Source organism: Oncorhynchus keta, chromosome 11 (genome assembly GCF_023373465.1).
Source record: "Oncorhynchus keta strain PuntledgeMale-10-30-2019 chromosome 11, Oket_V2, whole genome shotgun sequence".
Taxonomy (NCBI): domain Eukaryota; kingdom Metazoa; phylum Chordata; class Actinopteri; order Salmoniformes; family Salmonidae; genus Oncorhynchus; species Oncorhynchus keta.
Window position 1 is genome coordinate 46,915,700 of NC_068431.1, and position 14,039 is coordinate 46,929,738.

The window sequence follows — 14,039 nt, forward strand, 5'->3', positions numbered from 1 at the left end:
GGAAACTGTGATAAATGAAACGTTTTCCAATAATATATAATAATTGGAGGATGTGGTGGGAATACAGACAAGAAACTCCACTGAAATACTGTTTATATCTTAATAGATGTGGTAAGGAACTGCGTACTTGTTTTGGGTCTGTTGAGTTACATGGTTGGGGTTCATTATTTTGGCGCACTTTATCACAAATGACATACTGCATCAAGCAAAGACACAACTGAATTCAAATAAACACAGTCTTTGTTCAGATTAAATGAAATTGGTCATAATGGGATGGGAAAATGATTCATAATGGGATGTATTCCAAGTAAGTGTGTGTGTGTGTGTGTGTGTGTGTGTGTGTCATGGAATCTGTGTAAAAGACTGTGCCCTTTGATTTAGTCCCAGAAAAAAGCATTCAGCTCATCATTGAAATGGCCTTGGAGTCAATCACCATCAGGAGGAGTGTACTGATGTGTTAAGAGTATTAATGTGACAGTAGAGTGGTGGGTCCTTCACCATCACATTACTACAACTATCAACACAGACCCCGCAGGATCAATGTTTTATTCACATTTCATCCACACCTCCCAGTCAGCTGGCTGAGGCTATGCTACTGCTGGCTACAGCATGTGATACACTCCCCTTTCAGTTATAGACAAAGGAAGGAGAACTGTCAGCTTTAAAGTCAAGATTCCACCAGAACCCCCCCCAACCTCCTTTACTTAATCCAACACAAGCAATATTTTGACTGACAATGTCACCACAGTGCTGTGCACACAAATACATCCAGCAGCCTGAAAAATCTGGGTAATTTGTTGCTTGGGACCACAAGTCTCCTGGAGATGTCTCCAGATGTCTCCAGATGTCTCCAGGAGACTTGTGGTCCCAAGCAACAAATTACCCAGATTCTTCGGGCTGCTGGAAGTATTTGTGTAAAAACAATAACATTCTTAATATTGAGTTGCTTAAAAATCATTTTAACCTGTCTGCTCCCTTTCATCTACACTGATTAAAGTGGATTTAACAAGTGACATCAATAATGGATGATAGCTCTCACTTTGTCAACCTACGTCATGGGAAAGAGCAGGTGTCCTTAACGTTTTGCAGCTATGAACGCTGTGCTGTAAAAACGTATACACTTCCCTCCATCTCCTCTTAAAGGGAGTGAACATGCCGACAGCGGTGTTGAAATACTGCAAGAGAGGTAAAAGAAAAATCAGAGGGATAGATGGGAGAAACTGGCAGTGTAATTTCCAACTCCGAGGCACTCCACTTCTCGTTGCGTTCTGTTCCCGTAACGTCGGATTAGCATTTGGGGCACAGCGGCACTCATTAACAAACCAAAGCTACAGACTGAAGGCTGTGTCTAGTCAGGCTCTAGATGCTGCTGCATCGACTGACTAATAAGAAGCTCAAGATAATGGGACTCTAATTAAACTGTGATAGCTAGATCTAATATCTCCCATTGGAGATTGATATGTTGAAATCACATACACCCCATTTTTCTATGTAACTCTAAAGTAGACAGCAGCCTCTCTGATCCTGTCTGTTGTACCTGCAGACACAAAGTAAGGAAGGCAGCACTGAGGGTTTGGGGAGTCAGAACACACATCTCTCCACTCCTCCTTCCCGCTCTCCATGACAACAGCTCATCACGGTCGAACTCTTTTGACCTTTTCACAATCAGTTGTTTTAAGAATGCTGAGTATACATGGATAATGAAGTGAGACAGATGCCAACTGTATTGGATTAGAGACCCTGGATGGCTTGGCAAACAGGAGGGTCATTTTCACTGGGCTGGATGGACAAACCGGGAGCTACTGACAAAGACAAAGGAGAACAAGACTGAAAGATCTTCCCTAAAATGCTGTCATTTCATTGTTTTTTAATTTATGGAAAATATGTTTACATTAGCATATCATTAATACTGTATTTAACTTTGCCTATTCTCCTTGGAGTAGGATAAATAGCCCCGAAACAATTATATTAATCTCAGCTTAATTCTTATCACTGCAAAAAAACATCTTCTCCGCTCGCAGCCACTCGTAATCAATTAAGGCATTACCATATCCAGGTCCGCAGAGAATACAAAAGTATAATGCTCAAGTCTGCCTGGCCTCCTCCCTGTCACCTTGGCCAATTTTAACACCATGCAGAGGGGGGGAGAGAGCAAAGTAACAGCCACACACAACCAGGATGAGCAAACAATGCATACAACATTACCGTTGGATGACCCCCCCGCCCTCAAGGAAACTGAATTGGAGACATAGCTGATGAAGGTCACATCTCATCACACTGTACAACAGTAAAACAAGGAGAGAACATGTTACTGTACAGCTGCTATGTGATGGGTTAGGATTTTTATTTGCTCATCTCAAATATAATGAAAGGATCAAACTAATTTCACAGTCAAGTGAGAGTCAAGTGAGTCTTCTTTCTCAGGGACCTCTGTGCCCCTCATTAGTGACAGATGAACATTGCCGTTAAGGGTAGGTCATTCAAGCGTAGTGTAATAGAGCACATAATTCCTGAGTAAAGACGACAGGCAATGGCCCTATTGACATCTCTCAGTGAACAACTGCCGGTGCTTCAGCTCGAAGACTCCCATATGAGTATTCAGAATGCAGCTGTCGATAAGCGGAAACAACATCTATCAGGAAGGCCAATCCCTCCAGTCCCCCATCACTTTCCCTCAGACCTCCTTCCCCTGTCATCTCTCCTCGTCCCCGGCAGCACCAGCACCTTCCCGTGGTCCCCCAGGGCTCCCAGTCGCCTGCCCTCGAACTGGATGTTGTGTTAAAACAGCCGAGCACACTACTGGCTTGGAGGTTCAGGAGATGGAGGAACGAGTGAACAGGACGAGGGTAGGCGGTGGAGATGGAGCACATCCACTGGAGGCTGCTGCTCAGATGCACAAGCCCGAGGCACCACTGGATCTTACAGCACTGACATGTTCTCAGTCATACATTTCTACATGAACAATGGTTTTTGCATGATTCTATGCCCAATCATGAATCCTTACACGATCCATCATAAACAAAAAAAACACCCACTCACCTGAAATTACATTTCATTACCTTCATTTTCTTGCTCCAGTTTGTAGCCGATTTGTTTGTGTCGGACACCATATGCTGCCACTGAGGTTTTAAATGGGCCACACGCAGGTGGCCAGGTTGTGGGTGACCTTACCGTCTGTCTGTGTGCCAGTTGGGGGGAGCCAGTGGAAGAGGACAACGGTGTGCCCTGAAGCACTGGGCACAGCGGGCAGGAGTCAGCTCAGTGTATATTAGAATACTGGTTATGATTAGGATTGAGACGGCAGGACACTACGTTTTGACTTCCAATGCCTCGAGAACAATAAGATTTTTCTATTTAAATCAGAGGAAAAATGGTTCATTCTGAGGACAACAATAGCTGAGGGGAGGGAGGTCTGAGGTTACAGCTGCTACTAAAGCAGCATAATGCATGATGTGAGAGATTACTTTCAACCAGTAAAATAGAGAGAAATAAACAGTGTTTTTTTTTCATTTGGAAAAGACACTTTGCAGGAGGTTCTAAAACAGATATTTATACCTCACGTCAGTTGACATCGATATGAAGAGAATGCATCAACCATGTGAGCAAGTAAATAGCAAGATACTTTGGAGAGACTATTCTTTTTTCCAAAATCTTGTTTATTAAATTTAGAAAACACAATTTTGTTAACGGTTTCATAGCAATAGCAGGAAAGAACTGAAACTGAAAGAAGAGGGGTGAAGGGCCGACCCCTGAGTTTAAAACCATATCTGTGTGGAGCTCAGCTGCCAATATTTTGTCCCTGTGGGGGGTCACCTGCCTCTAACCTGGCACAAACTAAGAGCGTCAGTATGGTCATCAACAGCATGGTTTTTACCCGGGAACACGTCTAAAGAAACAGGACATAGTAAAACTCCAAAGACATCAGGTAGAAAAGTTGAATTGCAATCTTCAGTCACTCTTCAAGTCAAGGTATTTCCTGCCAAAATATACCGAATATGCAACATTAACATTTAATTAGGTTGCCAAACCATATCGGTATGTGGATTTCATCACTAGGGAGGGGGGTTCTGCACAGCTTTGGGGGAGGAAGGGGTGTATCGGGATGCAGTACAGATGTAGTCCAAAAGTGCAAACAATGTCTATGGAGTGTGGGGGGTTGTGGGGGTGTGAGCGGAGCGGGGTGGACTCCCCCCCCACCCCCATTCTTCAAGGTGCTGAGAGGGGTGACTCTCTGGAGGGGGAGCCCATCATGTCCTCTGGGGGAAACACGGTCAGTGTGCAGGCTCGGATCCCGCCCAGCGACTCAGGCAGGTCAAACACTTTGTGCCACTCGTCCTTCTCCGGGTCGTACTTCTGCACTATCTCCACCATGCAGCGGTTGTTCCATGAGTAGCCACCCACCACGTAAATCTTGCTCTCGAACACGGCCACGCCCACGTCGCTCTGGCCCCGCAGCATGGCGGCGATGGGCGTCCACAGGTCCAGGGCCGGGGAGTAGTATTCACAGCTGAGCACATCGTCGTAGTCGCTGGTGCCCCGGAAGTGATTCCCCCCGATGACGTAGAGGCGGTCGCCCACCGTGCACATACAGTGCAGGCCACGCACCGTGGTCATGGGTGCTTTCTGAGTCCATTTGTCTGCATCCGGGTCAAAGCACATCAGCTCTTTCTGAAACGTGTCGTGAGTGATTCCCCCTGCAACACAGAACAAAACAGGACCATGTTAAATAAGGTTGAAAACAGCCCTGGGGTCTAATCAAAAGCATTTAACGGACTGATCCAATGGTACTGTACCGGATGGTAACTCAACCGCGACCTACATTCAGCCCTGCCACGTTGGGTAGCATGGGGGTGTCGGGTCGGCCTTGACCAGGCCCTGTTCTGTCATGACTGTCACAGCACTGCGACTGGCCACGCAGAGCATGTTGTAATCCTGAACCCCCAGTTCACTTCCCCCAACCCCTCCTCAGAAACATCAGCCTGCTCTGCCCAGCAACACACACACACACAATAATCCCCATGCTTAGCACAACTAACATACACTGCACACATTTTCTCAGCCACATACTTGCAATAAAAGATAGATGCTACTATTTGTAACAAATTCAAAACACTATTGCAGTGCATGTGTACACACATAGGTACTGTAGTGGTGGAAAAGGAGGAATAGACAGGACACACAAAGCTGAGGAAAAGTGGGGAGAAAAAAAAAACAGGACATGTCCACAGGGAAGGCTCAAAATAAAGAGGAACACAATCCCAGCATGCATCTGGGTGGGAGCCAGGCAGCCCACCCCTCCCTGTGCTGTGCAGTGTACGCAGCGCACTGAGGATCTGAAGTACATGCCAAATGGCGCCCGAATCCCTCCAATGCTTCTGCCCAATGATCCCGCTCGCTCTCTCTTTATCCATTTCTTTCTTTTTCGTTCTACCTCCCTCATTAATCTACACCGGGCTAGTTTTAAATCAGTGGCCCAGACTAATCAGAAGTCTATAACATCAACCCCCTCCTCCTCCACCAATAGATTAAACACAGAGGCAAAGTTAGATCCATTATCTTTATTAAAGTATGCGTGTGTCATTAAAATATTCTCTGAGACAAGAAAGACATGTCAAACCCATTGATAGAATAGCAGCTTGATATGGGGTGTGGTTATTTTCTTGTTGAGCTGCATCTGACTGCCCAAGGTTAGTAACAGCTTAGAGTAACTGATGTCTCTGGCCAGCAAACTTCAGGGCTTATAATGACTGAAGGATATGTCTACTGCAGACACATATTTGCAGTGGTGGAAAAAGTACCCAATTGTCGTACTTGAGTCAAAGTAAAGATGCCTTAATAGAAAATGACTCAAATAAAAGTCACACAGTCAAAATGACTTGGTTTTAAATATACTTATGTATCAAAAGTCAATTCTATTGCTAAAATATACTTAAGTATCAAAGTATAAATCATTTCAAATTCCGTATATTAAGCAAACCAGACGGCACCACTTTCTTGTTTAATAGGGGCTCCAACACTCAGACTTAATATACAAACGAAGCATGTGTTTAGTGAGTCCGCCAGATCAAAATGTATGGAGTAAAATGTACATAATATGCTTTAGGAATGTAGTGAAAAAAGTTAAGTACAGATACCCCCAAAAAATACTTAAGTAGTACTTTCAAGTATTTTTACTTAAGTACTTTACACAACTGCATATTTGTACAGCAAATGTGGAGAGAGGGTAGATTTTGTTTCCATAGACGGGTTGGTTAAATAGCCACAAAACCGACACGTGCGCAACTATGGGGCAAAACAGACACGGTTGGCTTTGATTGTTAACATGTAAACTATATTTTGTCTCCAATGTTTGTTGAAATCCTAAATAAATATGTACAATGAGAACATCTCTCTCAAATACATCGTTACAGTTGTTGGTTAGCTAGCTAGCATTTTTGTTGTGGTTGCCATATTAGCGTTGACATGAAATCAGTCCAAACACCTCAGAACAAGACATGGTATCAAGAACAAGATGAAACAAGCTGAAACGAGTCACTTACGTTTCCCCATATGGCAGTTTCTTGTCATTATTGGTAGCTATCTGGCCATCCAGAATCACAACAACTAACAGACTTCTGCCCCATTGAAGCGTGCGCATCGTTGGTGACACTGTCAGCTAACCCATCTATATATCTGCTAGAAGACAATCTCAGAGACACAATGTTCAGTTTCTTTCCTTTCTTTCTTAGGGTGTAGATCAGCTTTAATATTGCAGATAGATTGTAGCTTCCGTCAATGTAATTGTCTTTGTTATAATTAAACATTTATCATGACAATTCATTACTGCCGTTAATTAAGTTACTCTTATGATCTCAGTTTAACGATAGTAGCTTTCATTTAGAACAAAGACAAAAGAGTTGTCAAAAGGCAATTGAAAGCATTTTGAGACTTTAAAATATATTTTTTTTCTACCTTGAAGACAGTAAATGGTTGTCCTTTCAGAGACACTTAAAGGCACCTGAGCTCATTGGTCGCGCTGTCTGGCCCGCTAGATAATATCTCACCATGATTGCCATACACTGGCACATTCATTGATCATTTTATGGCGGGGCTTTGACTCGTCGTAAAAATGTATGACCTGTTTAGAGGAAGCACAGTGCTGGCACAAATGAGACCCAAACAACCGAGGCAGGGGAACACAGAGGAGCTAGAAACCAAGGGGTCAGCAAGTTCCAGAAATGATGATAAATACAAAGGATGGCCAGATGTGAGCTTTAATGTCATTCCCCGGAAGATCTAGCCCTGGTCTTTGAACTAGGGCTGGGTGATATGGTCCAAATATCTTATCATAATATATTATTTTATATTATATTTTTTTTAACTGGATGTGCTTTATGAGTAGTAAGACCCTAGGGTGGCTTTATACTGTTCAAATTCAACGCAAAATAATTTTCAGCCTTTTTATAAATGTCTGCATTTATTGCACTCGTTGGAGATCATTTCCACGTAGGGTTGCACGATATGGGCAAACAATCTAGGCGTTATTTTCAACCAAATGTTGCAATTGCAATTAGACTTGCGATTTAGAGTGAAACACTTGGAAATAGAATGATTATTCTAATTCTATAGTTAGAATATAATAGTGGGCACTTTGAATACAGCGTTTGACACAAAAATAGGGGCGGCAGGTAGCCTAGTGGTTAGAGCAAAAGACTAGTAACTGAAAGGTTGCAAGATCGAATCCCCGAGCTGACAAGGTAAAAATCTGTCGTTCTGCCCCTGAACAACGCAGTTAACCCACTGTTCCTAGGCCGTCATTGAAAATAAGATTTAAGCCCAACATGGTAAGAAAAACTAGCCATTTGCAGATAGATGTAAGAAACACAAACTAATTATAGAACGCGAGTTGATTTACATTAAGAAGCAATGTGAAAACTGCTTCGGTGTCATCAACATTGTTGCAGGTGCTGCATTGACCATGCAGACTGAACGCACGTTGTCTTGTGGTCGAGGAACACGCTCCTTGAGTAACGGGCGGGGCTAGGTCTGTGTGGAAAGCAGCATGGAGAGAGACAGAGCGGAGAGAGATGACTCAAGTATCTAAGTAAACTAGAGCAATGGACATTACAGACGACATATCACATTTAACAAACCAAACATTCAAATGCCATTATGGAAGGTAAAGCAAAAACCCAAACCGGTCCGTGCATCAATACCGGTATATCGTAAAATACGGTATACCGCCCAGCCCTACTTTGAACAGGCCGGTACAGTGGGGCTGGGCGGTATACCGTATAAGGGTATTTATTGTTTGATTTGTTAAATGTGATATGCCGTGTGTAACGTCCATTTTTAGAGTTTAAACCGCTACTTGAGTCATCGCTCTCTAGGCTCTCTCGCCCTCTCTCCATGCCACTTTTCACACAGACATAGCCCCGCCCCGTCACTCAAGGAGCGCATTTGTTGTTGCTTGACTATGAGACACTTGCGTTCAGTCAACATGGTTGTGTCACAGTAGTGGTAGTGAGAAGCCGTGCTCGCTGAGTGTCTGAGCCCCCCCTGGGAGTGGGAGCAGAGCTGTGATGGCCTGTGGCTTGACTCAATGTGTCAGCTCCATTCACCTGACAGGATGCCTTCAGACAACACGACAGCACAGCCACCACCCAGCACCTGATCTGGAATGACAGCAAGACACGGCCTGCACCCCCACGTGGGCCACCTTGCACAGTGAGGTCGTGACCCCTGAGACATGGGGTGGAGCAGGAGGGCCGATCCCCAACAGAGACACGCTGGCTGATGATGTCTCCGTTCCACCCGACTTCCATCACTAGTGAGAGTTTATAAACATGTGGGCTGTCAGGAAAGCTAATCTCGGCATGTGTCCAGTTTCCCTGTAGGAATGCAGCTTGCCCCGGTGCTTGAGGGGAGCTTGTTTAATTAATAAGCTTTACAGTACAGACCTCTATCTAGAATGGTGGAGACACATTTCATTTGGAAAGTATTCAGAGACCTTCCCCTTTTCCACATGTTGTTAAGTTACAGCCTTATTCTAAAATGGATTAAATAAAATAAAAAATCCTCATCAATCTACACACAATAATGACAAAGCGAAAACAGGTTTTTAGAAATGTTAGCAAATGTATTAAATTAAAAACAGAGATACCCAATTTACATAAGTATTCAGACCCTTTGCTATGAGACTCGAAATTGAGCTCAGGTGCATCCTGTTTCCATTGATCATCCTTGAGATGTTTCTACAACTTAATTGGAGTCCACCTCTGGTAAATTAAATCGATTGGACATGATTTGGAAAGGCACACACCTGTCTATATAAGGTCCCAGAGTTGACAGGGCATGTCAGAGCAAAAACCAAGCCATGAGGTTGAAGGAATTGTCCGTAGAGATCAGAGACAGGATTGTGTCGAGGCACAGATCTGAGGTACCAACATTTTTCTGCAGCATTGAAGGCCCCAAAGAACACAGTAGCCTCCATAATTCTTAAATTGAAGAGGTTTAGAACCACCAAGATTCTTCCTAGAGCTGGCCGCCCGGGCCAAACTGAGCAATCAGGGGAGAAGGGCCTTGGTCAGGGAGGTGACCAAGAACCCGATGGTCACTCTGACAGAGCTCCATAGTTCCTCTGTGGAGATGGAAGAACCTTCCAGAAGGACAACCATCTCTGTAGCACTCCACCAATCAGACCTTTGTGGTAGTGGCCAGACAGAAGCCATTCCTCAGTAAAAGGCATGACAGCCCACTTGGAGTTTGTCAAAAGACACCAAAAGGACTCTGACCATTCTCTGGTCTGATGAAACCAAGATATCTTTAGCCTCAATGCCAAGAGTCACATCTAGAGGAATCCTGGCACCATCCCTACGGTGAAGCATAGTGTGCCAGTCTGACCATAAGCCACATGCCAAACATTGACAGAAATACATAAAGGTTGAGGCGGTAAGCGCCATCAGCCAGGAAGCTAAAATGCCAAAGCTATAGCCACCAGGCCCATGTTGTTCTTCTACTGGAGTCTGAGGCTGGATCAGAGCAGGTGAGGTGCCACTGGGTGAAGGAGGGTTAAGATGTTAGTAGTAGGCTATGAGGTGTCTTTGTTATGCTTATTAACACCGTGCCCAGAGGCCGGGGGAGATTAACATAACCTCACCTGTGTGTTGGAGCTGCACCTCCTGCACAGTCATCAACCCCTCCCTCTTTTCCTCTCACTCCCTCCCTCTCTTTCTCTCTGTAGAGCACCACTTTGTATTAGTCACACATCTCCATAAGGCAGGATTTGTTTTCAATCCTATGAAGTGAACAAGCACTGGGCTGACTCCTACAGAGAGACAGGGGATTAGTCGCACCCAAGTCTACCACACAATCACTACTTCCAACCATCTTTACAATACCCCCCAACCGAAATAGCACAGAGAACTGGACTCCAGTGGTGTGATATAGGAGGGAGGGAGGGGTGAGAAGGAGCAGGGTCTGCAGGACTCCACTGTATGACCTTGTAATGAAGGATGCTTTACTGACACCACAGCCCGCTGTTTGGCGACGGACGGATGGCCCACTCTCTGCTCCATCTTATGGCTAATGTGGGACTGAAACGATTAGGAAGCGTGACTGTCAAACATGTGAGGCTTTAGTCACCCACAGAAAACCCACACAACTATCTTGTAGGACACCAGTCACTCTCTCAAAGAGAGCACTGCCATCTGGTACAGTCAGTGGCTCTAAAATATAAGTACAGTCAAATGGGAAAAGAGCCTCCCTCCAAGCCCTGGATCTAATAGGACTAAACTACCCACTGGCATTAGTAACTTGATTTGGAGCCACGTACGTACCCGAAATATACATGTAACCGCCGTACACCGTCCCTGCGTGGCCGTAGTGTGGCTCGTTCATTTTGGCGACGTACGTCCACTCGTTTGTCCTCGGGTTGTAGCACTCCACCGTGGCTGCATGGGGGAGAAAGAGATAGCAGAAAAAAACGGAGTATTGAGGAGAAAGTAGGTCAAGAGAGAAGGAAAACAAACAGCTGCAAATGAGGCCTTGGAGGGTCTCAGTGTGGGAGCTGCTGAACTAGAGACGTAAATAGAGATCCCCCCCACCAACCACCACTCCACTCCCAAGCCCTTCAGTGTTTACTGCAGTAACTCTAGTCTACACACAGACTAGAGAGGTTCTGGGGCATATTCACTCCCCATTACACAATTAAGGCCTATACGGTAGCAATATTTTTGTATTATGGATCCCCATTAGCTCTTCCAGGGATCCAGCAAGAACTAGAAGTAACGTACAAAAACTAAGGCAGTAACACACAATATTCAAACATTTGGACACACCTATTCATTCAAGGGTTTCTCTTTATTTTTTATTATTTTCTACATTGTAGAAAACTATGAAATAACATATGGAATCATGTAGTAACCAAACATTTTTAAACAAATCAAAATATATTTTGTAATTGAGATTCTTCAAAGTAGCCACCCTTTGCCTCGATGACAGCTTTGCACACTCTTGGCATTCTCTCAACCAGCTTTATGAGTTAGTCACCTGGAATGCAATTTTCACTAATGCTCGTGGCTGAATGGAAGCAATTACCCGCAGCAATGTTCCAACATCTAGTGGAAAGCCTTCCCAGAAGAGTGGAGGCTGTTATGGCAGCAAAGGGGGGGACCAACTCCATATTAATGCCCATGATTTTGGAATGAGATGTTTGACGAGCAAGTGTCCACATACTTTTAGCCATGTAGTGTATCTATATATATATTTTTTACATTTGATTTTAATGCTTGTGTGAGGTACTTTATGGATAATAGAGTTCCATGTAGCCATGGCTCTGTGTAGTACTGTGCACCTCCCATAGTCTATTCTGGACTGTGAAGAGACCTCTGGTGGCATGTCTTGTGGGGTATACATGGGTGTTCGAGCTGTGTGCTGGCAGTTTAAACAGACAGCTCGGGCATTCAACGTCAGTACTTACAAAAACAAATTGTGTTGAAGTCATTTTCTCCTCTACTTTGAGCCATGAGAGATTGGCATGCATATGATTAATGTTAGCTCTACGTAAACATTTAAGGGCCAGTTGTAATTTCCCCAAGTCCATCTTTGTGGCACCTGACCACACGTCTGGGCAGTAGTCTAGGTGCGACAAAACTAGAGCCTGCAGGACGTGCCTTGTTGATATTGTTGTTAAGGCAGAGCAGCGCTTTATTATGGACAGACCTCTCCCCATCTTAGCTACTGATGCATCAATATGTTTTGACCATAACAGTTTACAATCCAGTGTTACTCCAAACAGTTTAGTCTCCTCAACTTGCTCAATTTCCACATTATTCATTTCAAGATTTAGTTGAGGTTTAGGGTTTAGTGAATGATTTGTCCCAAATGGTTATAGTTTGAAATATTTAGAACTAATTCCCTGCCACCCATTCTGAAACTGACTGCAGCTCTTTGTTAAGTGTTGCTGTAATTTCACTCGGTGTAGTAGCTGATGCGTATAGTGTTGAGTCATCCGCATACATAGACACACAGGCTTTCCTCAGAGCCAGGTCATTAGTAAAGATTGAAAAAACTAAGGTGCCTAGATAGCTACCCAGGGGAATTCCTGATTCTGTTTGAGAGGCTACCATTAAACAATACCCTCTGTGTTCTGTTAGACAGGTAATCCACAACATAGCAGGGGGTGTAAAGCCATAACATCTACGTTTTCAAGCAGCATACTATAAATCGATAATGTCAAAAACCGCACTGAAGTCTAACAAAACAGCTCCCACAATCTTTTTAAAATAAATTTCTCTCAGCCAATCATCAGTCATTTGTGTAAGTATTGTGCATGTTTAACCTGTTGAGTGTAGGGGGCAGTATTTTGATGTTTGGATGAAAAACGTACCCAAATGAAACTGCCTATTTCTCAGGCCCAGAATCTAGAATATGCATATAATTGTCAGATTAGGATAGAACCCCTTTAAAGTTTCCAAAACGGTCAAAATATTGTCTGTGAGTATAACAGAACTGTATTGCAGGCGGAAACCTGAGGAAAATCCAACCCGGATGTGCTGTTTTTCCTGAAAGCTCTCTGTTCCATTGCCTGCCGTCGCTCCATTTTAAAGGGATATCAACCAGATTCCTTTTCCTATGGCTTCTTCATGTTGTGAACATTTTTTAGACATAGTTTCAGACTTTTATTTTTAAAAATGAGCGAGAAAGATCACATCGCGTCATTGTATGGCTGGGTGACAGCAGCGTTTTGCATGCGCAACAGCTTGGAGCAGACATTTTCTCTCTCTCTCCTATTGAAGAAGCTACAGTCCCGGTTGAAATATTAGCGATTATATATTGTAAAAACAACCTGAGGATTGATTATAAAAACGTTTGACATGTTTCTACGAACTTTACGGATACTATTTGGAATTTACGTCTGCTCCGTCGTGACCGCTCGAGCCTGTGGATTTCTGAACATAACGCGCCAACCAAATGAAGGTATTTTGGATATAAAAATAATCTTTATGGAACAAAAGGAACATTTATTGTGTAACTGGGAGTCTCGTGAGTGCAAACATCCGAAGATCAAAGGTAAGCGATTCATTTTATTGCTTTTCTGACTTTCGTGACCAATCTACTGTCATGACGTTAGCCTGGGGGTAGGTTTATGACAGTCATAAATACCTCTTCCTCCCCTTTTTCCTCTCTCTACCCTACTGATGTTACATTTGAAAACCCCTTGGTTAACATAGAGATTCTGGGAACATCAGAAGGTGGGGGGGAGAAATGAACTATATTCTGGTAATCCGACCAATTGAACATATCCTGTGGTACTTAATGAATATGATGTCAGTTCGGTTGTCATCTGAAACATTCTCATCAATGGTAAGATGACAATCTCTACAGTGGAAAGCCTACACATCAGAGTTATCGGATTCACATGGAATTGTTGTTCAATTTAAGTGATTGAATATGAAGTTATTTGTGATGGGATGAAATGTGATTTTAGCTTCTAAAATGTGAGATTTGGGTTTTCATAAGGTTAGGGCTCTGCTCAATCAGTGGCCCACCCCTGTGAA

The 14,039-nt window shown here is 43.7% G+C and overlaps 1 protein-coding gene across 7 annotated transcripts in view; it reads right to left on the minus strand.

Annotated features, from left to right (window-relative positions):
- Window positions 1–3,635: 3,635 nt before the first annotated feature.
- LOC118390400 (kelch-like protein 13) overlaps window positions 3,636–14,039 on the minus strand; it is a 100,028-nt gene continuing 89,624 nt past the window's right edge. For all 7 annotated transcript variants that reach the window (XM_035780921.2, XM_035780917.2, XM_035780923.2 and 4 more), the window contains 2 exons: window positions 10,818–10,931; window positions 3,636–4,694 (listed from right to left, as the gene is read on the minus strand). In XM_035780921.2, coding sequence (XP_035636814.1) covers window positions 4,207–4,694; window positions 10,818–10,931 — 602 coding nt within the window. In that variant the 3' untranslated portion in view covers window positions 3,636–4,206. The remainder of the gene's footprint in view (window positions 4,695–10,817; window positions 10,932–14,039) is intronic.